A 20,045-nucleotide genomic window follows, 5' to 3' on the forward strand; every position below is an offset into this window, starting at 1 on the left:
TCTCGTCGATCAAGACCATCTAAAATTTTTGATGAGAGTCATTCACAGATGGTTACCCCTTATTTTGACATCCTTCACCATTAATTCCAACTATCAAGTTAATCTCTTCCTTCACCATAAAACTGGAGATATTACCTTCCTTTAACTGCAACTGATTTATACTTTTATTCTTTCACGAAGAATCGACGTTTTTTTTTTTTTTTTTTTGCTTTTCTTGATTGGGACGGAGAACCAGAACCTGTTGACGATAAGCAGAAGTAGAATCAATTTTGATTGTGAACGGGATGGTTGCCCGGGTTTAATTTGCCTAACCAGATGAGGGTATTTTGGTAACTTTGTCCTACACGTGTATAATTTTGCCACACATATATTCTCGCTGACTCAACTAACTGGAAATGAGATAGAAAAACTAACTAAGGGAGGAAACACTAATTTTGATCTTTTTGGGGAGGAAACGCTAACTAGCGATCTTGGGAGGGGAGGAAACGCAAAATAGCCCAATAATATTATTTCTGGTTCAGATCCAAATAATTTTGATGATTATTCACCTATTCAAAGGACGAGGATTTGACAAGAGATATTACTGTTTTGGACGATGTAGTACTTCCTTATTGCTAGGATGATGGTTTAAAGGAGCGAGTTTATCCGGAAAATATTGTTGTAGAGTCCAAGGATTTAGAAACAATAATCTTATATAAAGAAGATGAACTCGTAGAGATTTTAAATATGAGTGAGGATATATCACCTAATTATAACCTAGAAGAAGCAATTGACCATTTTCAGGATTCTGACGATCTAGAAAGCAGGGAAATTGTAGCTAGTCTATCTAGAGACACCCAAAACTCTAAGTTTGGGGGTGATTATCATTCTTTAACTTTAACTCTTAGAAAGTTCCCTCACTTGGGACTTGACATATGTGCCTCAATCATTTTAAAAGATTATCTTCATACACGTTTTCCTGAACCTAATGATGTCCAGAGAGAAGTTCAGTTATTAGAAACTCATCCTCTGGTTGATGTGGTACCCAGGATATTATACCTAGATTGACTTTGTTTTACCACCAAAAACTTTTCTTCCAATTGTATGTATAAGTTTCAAATGTGTCAGTTATTAAGTTTTGAGACTAAGCCTAAGTACTTTAGGAGAGTAGAATTGACACATTTGCTTAAGAATGACCACCACTTTCATTGTGTTGAACTGTATGAGTCAAATCTGATTGACTTTGAGGATCCTCAATTATTTAGGTTATTATTATGTGTTTTTAAGTTCTTAGTTGAGTTTTTCCAGACTCTACAACCTGATCATTTGGATCTTACCTTTGAGGAATTCCAGCCCAAAAAATTTTATTTAGAACTTTTTATAGAACCTGAACCTAAACCACAACTAGATATAGTTGTCTTAAACAGGAAACTAGACAAGGGTGTGCTATGTTTGTTCAATTTCTTGGCTTGTTTTCTTTTATTTGTGATAACACTTTTTGATGCAGATGACCGACAGTTATTCCGGCTATTGCTATATGATTCGAGGTGACTAAGTTTTTTATTATTATTGGCTGAAGATTTTAAACTTAGCACTTCTTGGGAGGTAACGGTAATACTCTTCCTTATTTCCTTTGTTTCAAATGGTAATAATTTCTCATTTTTCATGCTTTTAATTTCATCTTTCGAACATTGAGGACAATGTTAGCTTTAAGTTTGGAGGTATGAGAGAAACCTTTTAGCTGCATTGAATAAACTCCAGATCCTCGAAATTTATGCCAATTAAGGATAACACTAACCAATCTAAGTGGATGTAAACATCTTGCTTGTAGGAGTTTAGGAATCCAAAAATAGAGTTTATTCATAAAAGGACAGAGTTCAGGTGTTAGAAATAACATGGTAGTTTCGCTAAATCTTGGACTCGTCTTATTACTTTCAGTTTTTTGTTTTGCAAATTTTTTTATGTTTCTCTAAGTGATTTGTTGGGGCACCAACATCGAATTGTTATCACCGCCGGATGAAGTAGAGTAATTGGGTTACTTAAAATAAAATAAAATAAAATAAAGATACCAGATCAATTAGACCAACCGGAATAATAAAAAGACTATTTAAAAAAAATGCAAAAAATAAACAAAGTAGAAAAAAAAGTTTATTATTGTTCAATTAATAAATCGACCGTTGGGTCTCTTGTATATACCAGTTGAGTTGATCTAGAATTAGGATTATCGACCAATGGTTCCCTTGTACATAACAGTTGTGTTGATATTAGAGTTCAGACTAATATCTCAATCCATTAGGATTCATAGGTTCATCTTGGCAGTGACCTTCAGACAGATATGAGAAACACCGTTCACCTTAGTCAACATAGCAAACCATCTGTTTTTATTTCCATCTTCTGAATCTATTCATGTGATTTGTTTGATTTCGGATATTGATTTCCATAGTGCGACTATATGAGTAGAGCTCTGTCACTTATATAAAAATTGGATTCGCATCAGGGTACTTACTCATGTAGTCAATGAGAGTATGCCAACTAAGGAGATTGTTTAGTTTCGTTCTTGGATTCTGCACATGTAGTTAGGGTTTGGAGTAAAGGATTTGTGGGTACACATCTTGTAAACCCTCCCGAGACTATAACTCGGCCGCTAGGACCACTTAGGGTCTTTAAAGGCTTGTTCCACACGTTAAGTGCAATCGCAATGCCTGCGACAGTGGGTTAGGATTTTATTTGATTAGGTTTTCCCAAAGACTAGCAAATAATAAGTTTAAGGGTATTTGATAGACACATTTTTTGTGTTTGATTTGATCTCAATTGTCTATGCTGTTACTGCGCGATTTTGTAACTATTTTTCTTTTTATATCTTTGTAGGTGTTTTTGGAGAAATAAACTTTTATGGAGAAATTGGCTCGAAAAGTGGTATATACACCCCAAAATAGTACTAGGCACCCAGAAGATGTGTTAAAGGTACCCCAGAAATATGTTTGAGGCAACCTATAAACGTGTTATTGGCACTCAAGAAAAGTTATAAAGATGCCCATGGAAATTGATAAAACCACCCCCGAATAAAGGCACCCCAAAGTTTTAATAGCACCCAGTAGATTACTACGTGCATCCCTTCTTCACCATTTCAAATTTGATTTCGACGAGAAAATTCAGTTGCAGCTGCGAACTTCTGGGATTTGATTCGGGGGATATTTACTCGTTTTATTCGTGGACTTAGATATGTGCGAGGTTGTTATGATAAAATAGGGGACTGGTAAATACTTCGTTTACGTTAAAAATGGAATTTCCCATAATTATCTTGGCGTACGGGGAAGGTGTATACTCGGAGATTTTATGTCAAGATTGGAACTACATGGGAGATAAACATGGCTAAGATTCGTATCTACAAAATATAGAGATTTTAGAGAATTGGATGAAGTAGAAGACGCATAGGAGAAGAAAAGAAAAGGAAATAATCCCGAGACTTTGGGAGAAAGAAATAAGAGATTAATTCGTGATTTTTAGGGTCTGGTGGTATATACATAGTTTGGGTTGGTGTCACAAGAAGGTATCGAAAGTGTTCCAGAATCACAATCCAAATAGACTTTTGTCTTTAGATAATATCAATAAGCTTGTTTATTTTAATGTTAACAATACCGTGATTGTTAATGATTCAATACAGCCACATAATTGGAAACCTCCAGAATATGGTCATTTGAAAATTAATTTTGATGCTTCATTCTTTAAAGAAAACTTACAAGGGGGAATTGGACTGATTATAAGGGATTTTGCAGGTACCAGTCTTGGTGTGCAAGGGCAATATATTGATGGAGAAGTAAAGCAAGGAATAGAAGTGGAGGAGCTAGAATGTAGAGCTATGATGAAAGCTGTCTCTCTGGCAATCTCAAAGAACTTCAGTAATGTTACTTTTGAGTCTGATAGTGAAGTGCTAGTCAAGTCCATTAATGGACTTGATTGTTGTGTGCACTGGATGAACCAAAATTTAATTCTAGATATTAGATTTATGTTGAATAAGATCAGTAACTGGAAGTGTGTTTCAGTTAAAAGAGATTCAAATAGTGTAGTAGACAAGATTTCCAAAAAGGCAAGGATTACAAGGTCTGATTTTGTTTACTGGGATTCATATCCTTCTGACATTCAAGATTGGATTATCCATGAAGCTAATGTACTATCTATTTGATAATCAATGAAATTTATTTTGAATCAAAAAAAAAACAAGAAAGTATCGATAGTTTGGGGAGAAGTTTAGAGTAATATGCGTGTCAGACTCCTTTTCTTAATCTGTCTACAATTGTATTCTTTTTTCTTGATCACGATTTTTTTCCTTCCGAGTTTTCATGACAAGGTTTTGATGAGACGATCAACTTAAAAAAAGTTATAAAGAGAATTGCTTCAAGAGATATTCAAAGACATTATTTGAAACCAACATATTTGTTGTTTTCAAAAAGGATGGTCGATATATGGGTTCTTCTTGAAGGCCAACATTATGTAGCTAGTCTTTCCGTACATCTATGGGTGCACATCATCTGGGGGAGAATATCAATGGACATTCGACATTGCACTTTTGTGTGCGTTGTACTCTTTCTCTCATTTTGTCTCAATGGGTTTTCTTAGCAAGGTTTTAATGAGACAATATTCATGCATCCAACACCTAATATGATTTGTGCCATTTTTTTTCCTCGTCTAGGTTTCGTCTCTTTTGGGTTTCCTTGACAAGGTTTTAAAGAGATAATATTATAGTAGAGTGGTGTCATCCAAGGGGGAGTGTTGTAAATTAATTACTTGGTGATTTTCCACCACTCTTACCATCTTCCCTTCTACCTCTTCACATCCTCCACTTCTTGGTAACCCCCACAATTAGTGTAATAACTTTGATTTAATACCTAATTATGAGAATGTAATAACATTATTTCTTAATGTTAATGTTACCTTTATTATCCTCTTTTATATTAGCCTAACTGAGGCGCATTCCTCTATAATGGATACCAATATCTAGTAATGAGAAATTTCTCTTCTTTTCTTTGTATTTCTTGCGTGCAACAGTTCATCTTTTGATTTAGTTTATAACATTTACAACATCTTTATTTGTTTAATTTTGCCAATCAAACATAAAATCAATCCCATTTGACTTTAGGGAAAGAGTGCTGGGTCTGAATTAGTAAAAAACTCTGTTTCTGTGGCTTTCCCTTTCAACGGGACGTTTCCTCATTTCCATCTACCAAGAAGAGAGAGAGATTGTTGTAATGATCAGGAGAGCGAGAGAAATCAAAAATAGACGAAAGTGATGGAAGGTTCAGAAAGTTCAGCTAAAGATGACGGAGGAGGATTGAAAGGAAAATCATGCAAAGGTTGTCTATATTACTCTTCCATTCGCAAATCCAAATCTCGAAACCCTTTATGTCTTGGCATCACTGGAGCTCTTCAACAAGGTATATCTCTCATTTTGAACACTAACAATCTATATTTTTCATCAAGATCTAATATTTACGTATTAATTATTGCAAATTGTTTTTCATTTAAAAGTCGTTATTTTGTTTTGATCTATAATTTCATATACAAAATTTAATTTTTTGTGATTCATTATATAGATTTGGCCTTTCTGAGGGTTTCAGAAGAGTGTGATCCTAGTAGGTTGATGATAATATTTCCATACCCTTAGCACGAAAGCAGCATACTATCCCAAGCGAGTTAACATGCGTTTCATAGTTGCTGAGTTGTATGTATTCTGATGTATCAGTAGACCGTTTTAGTTCAACTCAATAAGAGTTTTAGTATGATTAGTTTTTTAACGAAGTTAGGAATCTTGTACGAGTAGGAGTTTCTTACTTTGATTTCTAGTATGATTACTAAGATTAGAAAGTTACAGGCAAAAAAAAAAAAAGAAATTCTGCTAGATTAGGAATTTGTTCATTTTCTCTGTATATAATAAGCTTAACAGTTAACAGAATATAATCGACATGGATCCAGAATTGCTGAAGACAATGCCGGAACCACCGAAGAATAATGAGGTTGAAGTTGAATGCTGTGGTGTTAGGGTTGCTTATTTTGGAGAGTGCAATGGGCATCTGCATCTTATTTAATTTGATGGTTATTATTCCTGCTAGTCTCTATGTCTTAGAAATGGAGAAAGATTACGGAGGATGGAAAGTAAAATACCACGTCAATTTAGAACCTTTTTGAGGGAATGTTCAAATTATTGATTTATCAAGTGTTGTTTGCCGGTGATAATAGTGATGATGAAGACAAGTTCGCAACATCAAGAGATTGGTGATACAGATAGGAGAAAACAGCATCTTTTATGATCTCAAGGAAATGTCATCTATGGAAGTTGAAGATTTACGATTGAAAGCAGCTGGTTTTGATTGTTGTTTAGCATATCTATTCATCGAGTCACTTGCTTGTGTATAATTTCGTAGTTCAATTAATAGTATCTCGTTGTCTTTTTCTTTTCTTAATCTTTTGATTATGTTAAATTAGTAGTGTTTGGAGAGCATGATGTTGTGGGCTTGTGGCTTTTTCCTATCTGATAGCAATTTTTGCTGCAAATCGATTTGGGTACCTTTAAGTTTGCTTATCTAGTGATGATGTGTTTTTAATTTAAACTATTACAAACTATCTGACCTTTAAAATGTATCACCAGTACCTGAGTCAACAGTTGGAGGTTCTGATACAGACGCTTCTAAAGATGCTCGAAATCTTACAGAATTCAAGTATGCTTGTGTTGGTTATTCAGTGCATTCACACAGCAAGGATCACTCAGCTGACTCGAAAGATAAACGAGCAGAATTGCCTTTCTGTGTTGGTGTTGAGGTTATTTTCTGAAAACTAACATATGCTTAAAGTTTTCATGGTTCACCATTTAGGCTGTCTGAGCAAGGGGGTTGTATAACTATATGTGTTGCATTTAAGCTTGCTCTTCAATGAGAATCCCATGTATTTCATTGTTTCACTATCCCACTTCAAGTGTTTACATTCTTATCTTCCTCTTTAGATTTCTATTAGGTTCTCCTCTTATTAGAACAATACTTGTTGCAGCTTTTGCTGGATAAAAAACCTGCAGCTGCTGAGCAAGTTTCTGGCCATGTTCACAACAAAGAAGGTAGTGAAAACTATCTGGACTTTTTCTATGTAAGATGTTTCTTGCATTGAATTACTTGAATTTCTTCTTTCTTCTACTTTAGTTGCTGTGCTATATGGTTGAATAGTTATCTTTTTGTCACCTCTTCCTTTTTTTAAAAAGGTCCACCATGGTTTCTAACATCAGAGAAGTAATTCCTCCTAGATAATATTCTTAGCCTGTATTTTTGGACACTGGCCATTGGAAACTTTGTTTTCTCAAAGCTTTAGAGCTAATATAAGTTTGAGCCTTTAATTAAAACTAGAAAGATAACATAATTGTAGTTTTCTGCAAAAAAACTTTTGTGAGCAAGGCTAGAGCAGCCATAGAACGCAAGTGTCAAAGTGGAATAACTTTAACTGAAATCGACAGGCTTGAATACCTAATCCGCTAACTTCAAAACCGCCTTCCTTTCTAGCTTAATGTGGCAAAATACACTTAGCTTGGATTTCTTTGATATGCGCGGAGAAGTATATCTGGATGTTTTGATGTGATTAAAATTTTTAAGTCATTATTTATTTGTTGTTCTATGGTATAAATGATCCAAAAAAATTTTGTTTGCGGAATATTTTCTAAACGCAACCTCATAACTTGGAACCACTCTTCTTCTGATCTTACTTTTTCTTGAAGATGATCATGGTCTTCCTCAGCCACGGCCATACAAGCCAGAGAAACCACCACATTCAACAGCTGAAGAATTATTAGGCAGGCAAGATCTCAACTTAAATGTTTTATTGCTTACTATGCACAATAATGTCCGATTCTTAGCCGGCAGTATGTGCCTACATCATTCATTTTCATGACTCTGAATTGCAACATGTGGCTCACATGAGATTAAAACTGACTGCGGTGAGGATGTTCTCCTCGCCATGTGAAACCTATTTTTACAAGTTACCAGGCGTACATGGAGCCGTACGCCTGTTCTTACTTTCTTTATCTCTTGGTCCTGTACTGGATCATACTAAGAAAACATGTAATTTGCAGGTTTGCTCGAAATGCAGGTCTGGTTGCTTCAGGAGTGGCAAAGAACTTGCATGAAGCGACGGACTACGTCAAGGACAGTTTCGATGACATGCTATATCCGTACCGAAGGCCTCCCAAGTAAAAACATGGAAGCCATCAGTAATGTATACAAGTAGATCACATAATAATGAAGTTCGTTGTGGGCGTGTTTGAATCTAAGCCTCACAGTTTCCATATGTATGGCTTCTGTCCTTTTTGACCTTGAAACTTTATAGTGGTTTTTATTTTCTTCCTGGAATAAGGAAATAATAACCCCTGTTTCAAAAGGGAAACATGTGTTCTCAAATGGTTAAAAAAAAATTGTGTTCTTAAATCACTATTTCTTAGTCATTTCCCTATGACTGATAATTCTAGATTTCTCGAAAATACCATACGGATGTCAGTAAAAAGATCTTTATCTTTTCTTGAATTGGGTACGTTATTCACGAGTAATGTTGAGTTGTAGTCGTCCGACCAAGGAATCACACCCTGATATTGACAATGAGACCCATCCTGATATTCACAGTGAGACCCATCTGGCCATGGCAGCTTTTTCTCTACGTATGTGTTCCATCAGCATTTCGTGTTAAGATATCAGAAAATCTTCACCGTTTGAAGGAAACAAACGTTTTAATTTCACATGTCTCTCTTTAGAAAAGTGAAGCATTGACATCAGTAGTTACAGACACTAAAGTTTATTCCAAATCAAACTCTGTTTCCTTCCCTTATTGTTTCATTCTTAAAAATGACTACTTATAAACAAGAATACAATCTGACTTTGCATATTTATTTAAAGTAACGGACAGTTAAGACGCTGGCTTGGGGTTACCACAAGATGGACTGCTCTAGGTGCAGTGAGTCCAGACACATCCATCTCACTAGGTTTCATTCCATTAGGTAACTCGCATGAAAAACAATGAACCAAATGAGCTACAGCAGATTCCAGTGCATAAAGTCCGAGTTGCATACCGGGGCATGATTGTTGACCGGATCCAAATGAAAGAAACTCAAAATTATTACCCTTAAAATCAGCTTCCCCTTCTTTACAAAATCTTGATGGATTATATGTTTCTGCATCTTCCCATGAATTCTGGTCTCTCCCGACTGCTCACACATTTATCATAACTCGAGAACCCATCATGATCTTGTACCCATCAATCTCTGGATATTCGGATGTTTCATGGAAGAGTAACGGTATTGGTGGGTGTAGTCGAAGTGTATCTCTAACAGCAAAATTTACATATGTCACAACCAACGATTCTAGTTCCTGTTGGACTTTTGATAGATCTTGTGGGCATTTCATTAGCTCAGCCATGGTCCACTCAATTGCAGATGCAACTATTTCTATACCACCAAACATGACATCCTGCAGAGAATGATAACATCTAATTTGTTGGGCAATTGGTATCTAACCTAAAGCTCTGATCCCAATTGTTGGGACAATTGGATCGCTCTGATACCAATTGTTGGGGTTCAGAGCCATCTACGTGCTAATCTTGCGGAAACATATTAGCTAACAAGAAACACTTGATCTCTAGGATTGCTCCATGAACCTCACTACGATGTAGGATAAGAAGAAGAGAAAGAGAACCACACAGATACAAGCCATAAACAAAAACAACAAGAAGTAAAGTACTCACAGATTTAACGTGGTTCAAAAATATACACAATGTGTGTAATATTTTCTACATCCACCAAACGGCTACGACCTCTTTATTCATTATAGAATCACCATTGAGAATTACACAACTGACTGACTATATCAATCCATCGACTCACTACAACGTGACCGAACACAAGAACTCTCCCAAGCACCCTATAAGATCCAAAGTAGTGTCTTCACCCATACGAGATAATGTTTACCACATTATCTACCAACCACAAGATGATCTTCTCTGCACACCCTGATATAGATTACCATGGACGCCTTTAGCTCAACACCAATAATCTAATCCAACACCACCAAGATGATCTTCTCCTCAACAAGATGTCTTACCAACATCTCCATATGAATACTCCATAACGACATATCTTCCAACATCGATAAGTATCCCATAAGCACCATAATGGTGTACTCCTTCCACCATTAGGTCTCTCACATAACCACCTCAATAGGTGGGATGAATCCCTCACATCTCTACGAGATTTACATTGAGGATTCCATGACTAAAACACTTAGCCTAGACCTCCTTATATAGGAGTCACAAACTTGGTTCCCAAGTCTTGGCCTCCTTGGATTAGGAAACCGACTCATACTAGGAAACCATGGTCAATTTAAGTATCCCATCTTAATATGGTAATTAACTCAAACTAAGAATTTAACCTAAACTAGGAAACCACCGTTTCCCTACAATTCTCCACCTCGGATCATGCATTTATGCATGAGACGATCAACTTGTTATCCCTCCATTTTCAGTACATCGATTGCACCATCACTGGTTGCCCACAAATCCTCAATAGGAATCAAACCGAAAATGTAGTTCACCCAAATTATTCCGTTGAACCTCCACCAAAAGAGAGCAAACCAAACTTGAACGTCACCAACTTAGACTTAACAATCCAACCTACTGGTGATTGTACAAATCTCCACCACGGTGAAAAATCTGACCATCTCTACAAATCAACATCATATGATCATCCGTTATGCAACATCTTGAGAAACACCTTACTCCTTTATGTTCATAACTCCACATTGATTGGCATCATTCTAGGTGTATTGCATGCCAACTCAATCAGACAATATACCATTGTTATCCATATGCTTCCATCGAACTTAGTTACAGTCATTATGCGGCCTTGAGCCTTCACCACCTCCGAACTTGCTCCATACTACGAACAAAGCTCCGTCTTGGATTTCCTTGCTCCACCTGATTCAATGTTCCGCTCTTCTAAGCCACTAACTCCAAGTTACGCACCACATCCGTTAGGGTTGACATCCATAACTACTCGATAAGCAAATGAAACTACCACATTAGCCTCCATGCGTCTTCCTAAGTATTACCTTAGCAGAACCATAGTCTTCATCTTCGTCTCTAAACTCCAGCCGAGTCAATTGCTTACTTAAACAACTGATCACATACTTGCTCTTTTCCATGAGCATGTCCTCCAAAGCGAGTTAACGAGAAACCTTGTGTTAGTTTGTCATAAAACAACCTTCATGTTAGCTCCCAAGAAACTAACCATCTTGTATGTACCAAAGCATATTGAGCATGACTCTAACTGCGCACCAAATACAGCCAATCCACGGATCATTGCCATTGCGTGCCAATCTCGATCTCGTCTATTATGAATCTTGCTTTACGAGCCTATCTCCGATTGGATCATGATTCTACGATCATATTTCCTCAATTGAGTTTTACTCCTTCAAAAAGCTCATCATATCTTCAACCATTGCATACATACCAAACACACGTGTCCAGCTTCACAGAGACTTTGACAGCTGACATACCAATCATCTTCACCACTTCAGCAACCTCAACGGGCTTTGACAACAATGTCCTTTTTACGGGCTTTAACATAATTGCCAAGATAGTCTTTTATCAATTTCTTAGCAAGCATGTAGTTTCAACTTCGCGACAGTCAAACCACAACATAATAAGAATTGGATAACACTGTGACTAATGTCGAAGAATTTATTGTTACCGTTGTAACAATACATAAAGTCACACATTCTACCTTGTGCATATCCCTTTACCGATCTTGCTCTAAACGTACACCAACGTTTCAAAATCTGATCCGTCCTTCACACACAGCCATAATCTGAAACCTTTGGAAACTTCCTCAAGCTCCAAGCAATTCAAGACGCTGTTCTGTTTATCTTCTCAAACAATGTAGAGAAAATAACTTGACGGAAACTATATCGTTGCTGAACCAAATTTCTCAATATAAATTTCTACCTTTATCTCTACAGGCTCTGTCACTATTGAAATCAATTTCAATAACTGTAACAGACGAGCAAACCACCAAATATTACCATTGCTATAATGTAGCTCTCTCCTACAGAAAGTCTCACACTGATCATCAGAAAATAAAATAGCCAATGCATAATGAAAGGTTGATGGAAAAACACGCCGAAATTGTAGCCCTCTCAAATTCATGCACCGTGTTTTCTCCTAAGTAATATGCGCTAGCTCGTAGCCATACCACCATACACATTGTAGTATTGTATCTTTTTTTTAAACTCTTGAAGTGTCCAAGTGATACCTTTTTAATTCCTCACAACGGGTCTTCACCAAAGTAGGAATGTATCCGCAACACAAATAGACTAACTTGTTTCTCACAACGGTCTTGCACTTCAACTAGCTCCGATTGACTTCAAATGGTGTAAACCAAACACAAATCTTCGACTGAACGTCATCGACAAGAATCAAAAGATCACAAACTATCTAGCTTCTCCATCGGAAACAGTACGAGAGAAACTCCAGAAAACATTGTTCTACCCGACACAATGTCATACTCAACACAGACAAAAAAACCCTACAAACTGTGTTGACAAACTGCTTCTTATACAATAATAAGAAACCATAGCTCCACCACAACCAATATCACATCTCATCCAACGATCACTGTCCTTCAACTTATTTATAGCCACATGCTTCAAATACTAAGACTGAGAATCAAACTCTTCACTTCTGGAACATACACTAGTACAAATATGGGCTTTGGTGACAATTCAATATCCAAAACTATAATAGTTCATAAATGAACTGTTACAGAAGAGAAAGCTCAGAGACATAGGTGACAGTTTCTTACTAAAACTGACACTATTAGTGTTGAATAGTCATGACAGTTTTTGAACTGTTACTGAATTATTGTACAACGACAGCTTTTGAAGAAAACTGCTGCTATACAACGATGTATGATAACAGTTTTAAATTATTACCATTCTTGAGCTATTATAACTGTTCGGTATAAAAACTGTTGTCGAAGTGTAAATACATAGATAACAGTTCTTTTAATTACCGCCACAGTGAGAGTTCAGATCCTAAACTGCGTTCTCAAACACACGATATGTTAGTTTGCGGCCCTCTTAGTAGTAATAGTGGTTCTGTTTAGTTAGTGGGTCTCTCTCGACCCCTTCGCCTCTCACTTATTCTGAAAACCCCATAGGAAGAGCTTAATCTCAATTTCTAATTACCGTCACCCATCTCTCCCAACAATCCTTATCTCTCTCTAGGTAAATCTCATCTCTTTCTTACACGATGTCTTTTTAACAAAATTGGGGATCTCATCTTCTAAAATCTAGGGATTCATCACTTTCTTCAATCCTTATATCATGACCAATTACTATCTATCTCTCTTGCTCTGAAATTTTTTCTTTGAAATCAAGCGATCTTTCTATCTTGGTCGTAAAGAATCTAGCATGTGATGTTTTCTTCAAGGTATCTGTTCAAATTTTTTTCGCGAAATCTTACAGGGGGTTAGTCGTGGGAGAGTTAGAGAGATTTTAATGTATTTGGGTTTTCTCCTGTTAGTCCTGAGGGAGTTTGAGGGAGTCTCTCCAAATCCCCGTTAGTCGTGGGGGAGTTTAGAGGAGTCTCCTAAACTCCCTAGAAAACACCTGTTAGTCGCTGGGGAGTTTAGAAAAAGCTCTTGAACTCCCTGTTAGTCATAAAACTCTACAATATTAGGGAGTTGGTTTCTTTGGGGAGTTTGAATGAGTTTTTAGTGTATTTTGGTCTCACAACAAATCTCTCAAAAGAGTAGAGATTTTAGTGTATTTTGGTCTCACAACCAAATTTGGTTCAAAATCTTTCTTTTCAAATCATACGGATTTCTCAAATCTCAGCAACAAAAATATTGTTCCCAACATGATGAAATGATTATCAGATAATGGCCATTATGATACGGTGAAACATTTCTATGAAAATATTAGGATAGTGATCTAGAGTCCATGAAAACGTGTGGATATATAGATTTGTTTAGATCTACATATCCCGTAAGATGCACCAGCAAAAAAAAATGTACATATCTCGTAGAAGTCTTCACAATTAGCGCTTCCCTGAGTTGAATTACATTACCACTTCTGCAACCACCGTCAAAACTATTTTCTCACCACTACCATCACCACCTATAACCAACCACTACTCCCTTAACCACCCCAAATAAGAACCCTAATTTCAGAAATAAATAAAGGGAGTTAGAATTGTATGGAGACCGTTAAATTGAAGGGGAAAAAAATTATCTCGTTGCACAAAATAACATACTATTGATACAGAGATATGATCATTTTCATTTATTTTTTTTCTTTTGATTAAAGATCACTGTTATTTGCAAACGAGGGTTTATTGTTTCTTAAAAGAGAATGAGTTAGGAGTGAATTCTCTCAAACTCCCCCAAACTCCCTCTAATAAACTCCCTCAAACTCCCTACACTCCCTCAAACTCCCTGAACTCAAAAACACCAAACTCTCTCAAACTCCCTACTCTCTCAAACTCTCTCAAAATCCCCAGAAATCACTCGAGGACTAACCCCGAGTTAATTTATGATTTGTGTCTATCTTGCCTTTTCCATTTAACTTTTTTTCAAGATCTATTTTTATTTTGTACGATGCCCCAGTTATGGATAGGAAGATCAATGTTGAGTTTTTCTGGTTTGATATTTCAGGATCTCAAATTTATCATACACCGAGTGGAGGACCTTTGTATTTGATGCCTGATAGTTAGGTCAAATTTTTTCTTAATTTGCTTGTTCAATTTTTGTTTGATTGACCGACAATGAATTACCTGGTTCAATCCCCTGTTGGATTTTTGTTTAATTGTCTGGCAATGAACTATCTGGCTCAATCCCCATCTTCACTTGAACCAATTGACACCGTCAAATATTTGATTTCCTTTAAGTTATTCAGTTGATATTGAGCATTCGAGCTTTTCCTTTTCCTCTCAATTTTTTATTTGTTTCTTAAAAAATATGTTATGTTCACTCTTTCAGTAGTTATAGTGCAATATGATATTGTTGACCTTCAATTTTTAGAAAAGTATATCTAATATTCATTGTTTACGTTAGAGTCTGTATGTTACATTTAATAATTTACACAATTGCGAGACTAAGTATCGATTGGTGCCCTCTTATATGGCTCCACAACATTCTTTTAACCTCTAACTGGTTTTGCATAGGTCAGATTGAACTACCCAATCCATGCCATGAAAGGAAGAAATTTGCTCGTCTTTGGTATTGATTATACCTCATTTTGATCATCAATCCGCTGTTGAAAATCCACTTGAGCTTATGCGACCATGTAAGTATGAACTTCTGCCAAGTTTCTTCGTCTGATTTTGAGATACTCGTCCTGCTGGTGTAATCTTTATGCATGTCATTCCTACACAGATCTTCATGACTTTCTCTTTGCTATTTATGCAGAGTACGATATCATTATCTGGTCTACCACTAGGTCAGATTCCTGTCCTTCACTAATTTAAAGGTTGTCTTACAAGTTATAACCTAAGTTAAGCATGCATATCGTAACAAGAGTTGTGTGTAACAGAATTAAAAAGAAAACCTTTTGAACGGTAATTCCCTTTCGTAAAGGCACATGTTCTGTTTTTTGTTTCGAGGAAGTTAATAAAATTAAACAAAAGATTATTTTGCGTTTTTTTGTTTCTTAAAATATTTTATTTCACTATTTTCAGTAGTTCTAGTGCCTCTCTTGAGTAGATTAGGCACTTATTTCCATATTCAATTTGTTCATTTTTATTAATCTTGTGGTGGATAAAATTATGCAGACACTTGAAGTTATTGAGTTTGATCTGAAACGACAACTTGTATATGAGCTTGATGTAAATGTTTTGAGATGTGTGCGTGATCAGAATGGGTCGGAATCCTGTGATACAGCATTGTATCGACTGTGTTTCAACATAGGAAATTGGATTCATAATTTTTGCATTGCGTATTCAAGGTGCAGCACCATCTACATATCCTTATGGTTGTTGTGTTATTCAGCAGTAAAAACGAATACTTTTACATGTCGATCTTATTTTCATTTCACTTTTGAACAATAATTGTTACGTTTTTCATTCTTTGTTATACATGTTTATTTCTTCTATCTTCATGAATCTACTTCACATCTCTTGTTTCGGACAGTGGAGTACTCTACAGCTTAGTCAGATTATAGTGGAGGAAATTTTGGAATTTAAACTTCAAGCTCGTCTAAGTGCACTTCAGGTTCACTAGTAACTTTAGTTTTTCTTTCTAGTATGATTGGTTTTTGTAGGATCTTACTCTCTGTTGTTGCTACTTCTATTTTTTTCGCATTTCTCTACAACTATGATCAAATGATTTATAGTTATTGAAACCATTTTGTCTTGAAGAGAGATCTGGAGTTCGAGACTGCAACTGAAAATAGCAATACGAAGCCTCATGAGTTGCTAGACAAAGATGTTGTTTCACGAATGCCTGAATAACTATTTAATTAAAGGCTTGAGTTCATCGATGAACTTTCAGCAGGGGTCACGGGAAGCTTCCATTCTTGCGGTCAGGTTTCAAACTTCCATGTTATTGGTAGCCTTAGAAAGTTCCCCTGTTAAATAGTTCAATCCAAAGTTATGTTTTGTCGACTTTCTATATAATTTTTTTTTAGCTTTAGAAACAAGCGGAACTATGTTGGCCAATCAAAAATCCTGTATATATTTTTGTGTATTTGTCGTTACTCATATGCTCCTGTTTTTGGTTTTTCCAAGTCTTATAGAAACATATTATCATTTAATCATACAACGCTAAACTAAGACATTGATGTATTCTCATATCTCAAATATATAAACCATAATAAAAACACTTGTGCGTTTCTAGCTAGATATAACTAGCTTAGAGCTGCTCATCTATGATTCGTAACATGTTGACTTTATAATGATTTCCAGAGACTTAGTTTTACTCCAGAAATGCACCGGAAGGCGAAGAACTATTTCCATACTCTTGCTCATGTGGTGTTTGTAAATCCTCTTACTTCTTGACAAGCCTATTGTGCATGCTCTTTACAGAGAACCTGATCAGGATGTTAGTTCACATTGTGGTTTGTTAATATGCAACCCAATTTAGGTCGGCAGCGTATTATGTTACCGGCAATGAGACTTTCAGCAATTCAATCGGTGTATCAGTGAGATTGACTGAGTGCATATTCACACTTCAGGTTTGTGTCATTTCAACTTTTTTTGTTATTACCTTTTTTTTTACTTGTTTAATATCATCCTGAAAATCACCAGACAATATACATCTAACCCAATGGTAATTTCTTACTTAAGACTTGAATACGAGGATTCTATAAATGTTATATGTCGTTTACCTTGTTCTTATCAGTATTGCTTTGTCCAATTGATAACCAAGTCATTTAGATCGAAAAACTACAAAATTAGAATATGTATGAGTTAATGTAAGTTTCAAGCCTTATTACCAAAACTTGAATGGATTATCCAAAATATTGTCTATGAGCTTACAACTATCAGTTCCACCAAGAATATGCATGTCTCTTAAATTGTAATGTGGTTTCGTTTATTTTTTAGGGATATGAAGTATAAAGATGTCATGTCTGATAGTTTTAGAGAGATAGGGCCATTCAACTAAATTCTATAGTGAGGTGTTCGGAAAAAGGTTCGAGTTGTCTATTAATAATTTTAAGTCTTTAATTCTCTTGTTTACTGCTAACTTTTCCTTCTGGCATGCATGCTATTCGTTTTTATATTTATAAAACAACTTGTGTGTTGTTGCTTTAGAAATGTAATTATGAATGATTATTTTGTGTTCATTTCTCAGAGGAAATCCGAGTGCTATGAAGAAGAGATCATGGGTAATAAACCACGTTCAAGAGTTGGTCACATGATTGTGTTGGTCCAAATTTCAGTTCAAGCATTGGTGAAGCAGGTGTGTTAGTCAAGATTAGACTTTGATCAACTTTACGAAAAATGGATAATGTTTCCGATTTCGTTGATATTTTCTTTTAGTCGGTACTAAGCATACTGTTCTATCAAGTATATATATTGAATTATGTAAATTATACCATACATTAACTTCTATTCAACTTATTATGTACTTCGGATATTTATAATTTTAATGTTATTTATCTCACTGAGCATTTCCAGAACTATAACATGAACTTACAACAAATGTGGGTCTACAATGACATTTTAACAAATAATGTCCCCCCTAACATGATTTGCGGTAGCAGTTTGTGAACTATGATGACAGTTTCATGAAGAAACGGTTACCTTAGTACAAGAAATTAATCCTACGATGTTCTTAGAAGATGTCACCGTAACTTGCCAACCATGACAGGTTTATGTAAAAACTGTTATCTTAGTGCAAGATTTTGGGTTTTTAATAACAGTTTAAGCAATAAAATGTTATAGTAAGTCGTCAATAATGACAGGTTCCGACAGAAATTGTTACCTTACATCATGAATATGTAACAATTTCTTAAAAGACCTTTTGTAACAGGGGTTTTGGTGACAGTCCAAATTTTTTTAAGAACTGTCATATAAATATTATGGTGACAGTTAAAGCCCATTTTTGTACTAGTGATATCAAATCCTGGCCAACGATCAATACTTCCAAAACGTAACCTCCTGAGAGATTTCCCAAATCCTTATTGTAACAAATAACTAAGGCATAACGAGTATGAATTCATCTTCACATTCTTTAACTTAATGTTAAAGAAAATCAGCAACATGATCTAATTGATGACGATTGATAACCAAACTATTGGTTCCCATGGTATGGACCAATAATGAGACTTTGACATGCTTATATTTCATCTTTACTTCCACAAACATACAAACCAATATTTGTATCTCAACTACGATACTCTTGCCTTCTTGTGTCTTTCCAAGCAAACACCGATTAATTGAAAACCAAATCTACATAGGTCTTTCAAATAGTTCACAAGAATATAGTACGAAGTATAGAGAATAAATAAACTTACTTGAAGTCATGCATAGGGTTTATGCTCCAATAAGTATCAATGTCAAATCTCCAATATAGAGCACCATAAACATCAAGACCATACATCTTGACCACATCGAATGCAGATCACCTATTATAATCCCATTCCTTCAAAAGTACGCTTTACTTTGCTTTGTTCTCAAAACTGATGAATTCAAATCCTACACATACTTGATAACATCAAACTCTGCATCTTCGGAAGATGTAACATCAAATCCTCACATACTTGATGAAACCAAATCCTTTATCTTCAAAATTTTCTGCTACTGGAAACCCAAAACTTCTCTCTTCAAATCTTCTATCCAACCTAAAGCTCTGATAACAATTGTTGGGGCAATTGGTATCTAACCTAAAGCTCTGATACCAATTGTTGGGACAATTGGATCGCTCTGATACCAATTGTTGGGGTTCAGAGCTATCTATGTGCTAATCTTGCGGAAACATATTAGCTAACAAGAAACACTTGATTTCTCGGATTGCTCCATGAACCTCACTACGATCTAGGATAAGAAGAAGAGAAAGAGAACCACACAGATGCAAGCCATAAACAAAAACAACAAGAAGTAAAGTACTCATAAATTTAACGTGGTTCAACAATATACACAATGTGTGTAATATTGTCTACATCCACCAAACGGCTACGACCTCTTTATTCATTATAGAATCACCACTGAGAATTACACAACTAACTGACTATATCAATCCATCGACTCACTACAACGTGACCGAACACAAGAACTCTCCCAAGCACCCTATAAGATCCAAAGTAGTGTCTTCACCCATACGAGATAATGTTTACCACATTATCTACCACCACAAGATGATCTTCTCTGCACACCCTGATATAGATTACCATGGACGCCTTTAGCTCAACACCAATAATTTAATCCAGCACCACCAAGATGATCTTCTCCTCAACAAGATGTCTTACCAACATCTCCATATGAATACTCCATAACGAAATATTTTCCAACATCGATAAGTATCCCATAAGCACCATAATGGTGTACTCCTTCCA

At 35.8% G+C, this 20,045-nt stretch overlaps 2 protein-coding genes and 1 long non-coding RNA gene across 10 annotated transcripts; all 3 read left to right on the plus strand.

Annotated features, from left to right (window-relative positions):
* Positions 1 to 1,679: 1,679 nt before the first annotated feature.
* On the plus strand, positions 1,680 to 4,162 carry LOC113360116. The gene is made up of 2 exons (XM_026603661.1): positions 1,680 to 1,700; positions 3,644 to 4,162. Exons 1-2 carry the CDS (start codon positions 1,680 to 1,682, stop codon positions 4,160 to 4,162), a joined length of 540 nt encoding a protein of 179 aa, XP_026459446.1.
* Positions 4,163 to 4,959: 797 nt separating this feature from the next.
* Positions 4,960 to 8,464, plus strand: LOC113357687. Of its 2 annotated transcripts, none has more exons than XM_026601124.1 (5): positions 4,960 to 5,411; positions 6,623 to 6,792; positions 7,018 to 7,110; positions 7,730 to 7,808; positions 8,084 to 8,464. In XM_026601124.1, exons 1-4 carry the CDS (start codon positions 5,267 to 5,269, stop codon positions 7,802 to 7,804), a joined length of 483 nt encoding a protein of 160 aa, XP_026456909.1. In that variant the 5' UTR covers positions 4,960 to 5,266; the 3' UTR covers positions 7,805 to 7,808; positions 8,084 to 8,464. The 2 variants fall into 2 exon arrangements, with proteins under 2 accessions (XP_026456909.1, XP_026456908.1); XM_026601123.1 differs by having other exon boundaries at positions 4,964 to 5,411; positions 7,018 to 7,081.
* Positions 8,465 to 14,501: 6,037 nt separating this feature from the next.
* LOC113357688 lies at positions 14,502 to 18,127 on the plus strand. 7 transcript variants are annotated; one of them, XR_003363830.1, is made up of 7 exons: positions 14,502 to 14,766; positions 15,217 to 15,338; positions 15,461 to 15,491; positions 15,823 to 15,995; positions 16,181 to 16,261; positions 16,408 to 17,222; positions 17,843 to 18,127. It is a non-coding gene; the product is annotated as an uncharacterized LOC113357688 (long non-coding RNA). The 7 variants fall into 7 exon arrangements; XR_003363831.1 differs by having other exon boundaries at positions 15,222 to 15,338; XR_003363832.1 differs by having other exon boundaries at positions 14,502 to 15,338; positions 15,823 to 16,261; positions 16,408 to 16,575; positions 16,954 to 17,222.
* Positions 18,128 to 20,045: the final 1,918 nt, after the last annotated feature.

The sequence above is a fragment of the Papaver somniferum genome, chromosome 3 (assembly GCF_003573695.1).
Source record: "Papaver somniferum cultivar HN1 chromosome 3, ASM357369v1, whole genome shotgun sequence".
NCBI classification, from domain to species: Eukaryota; Viridiplantae; Streptophyta; class Magnoliopsida; order Ranunculales; family Papaveraceae; genus Papaver; species Papaver somniferum.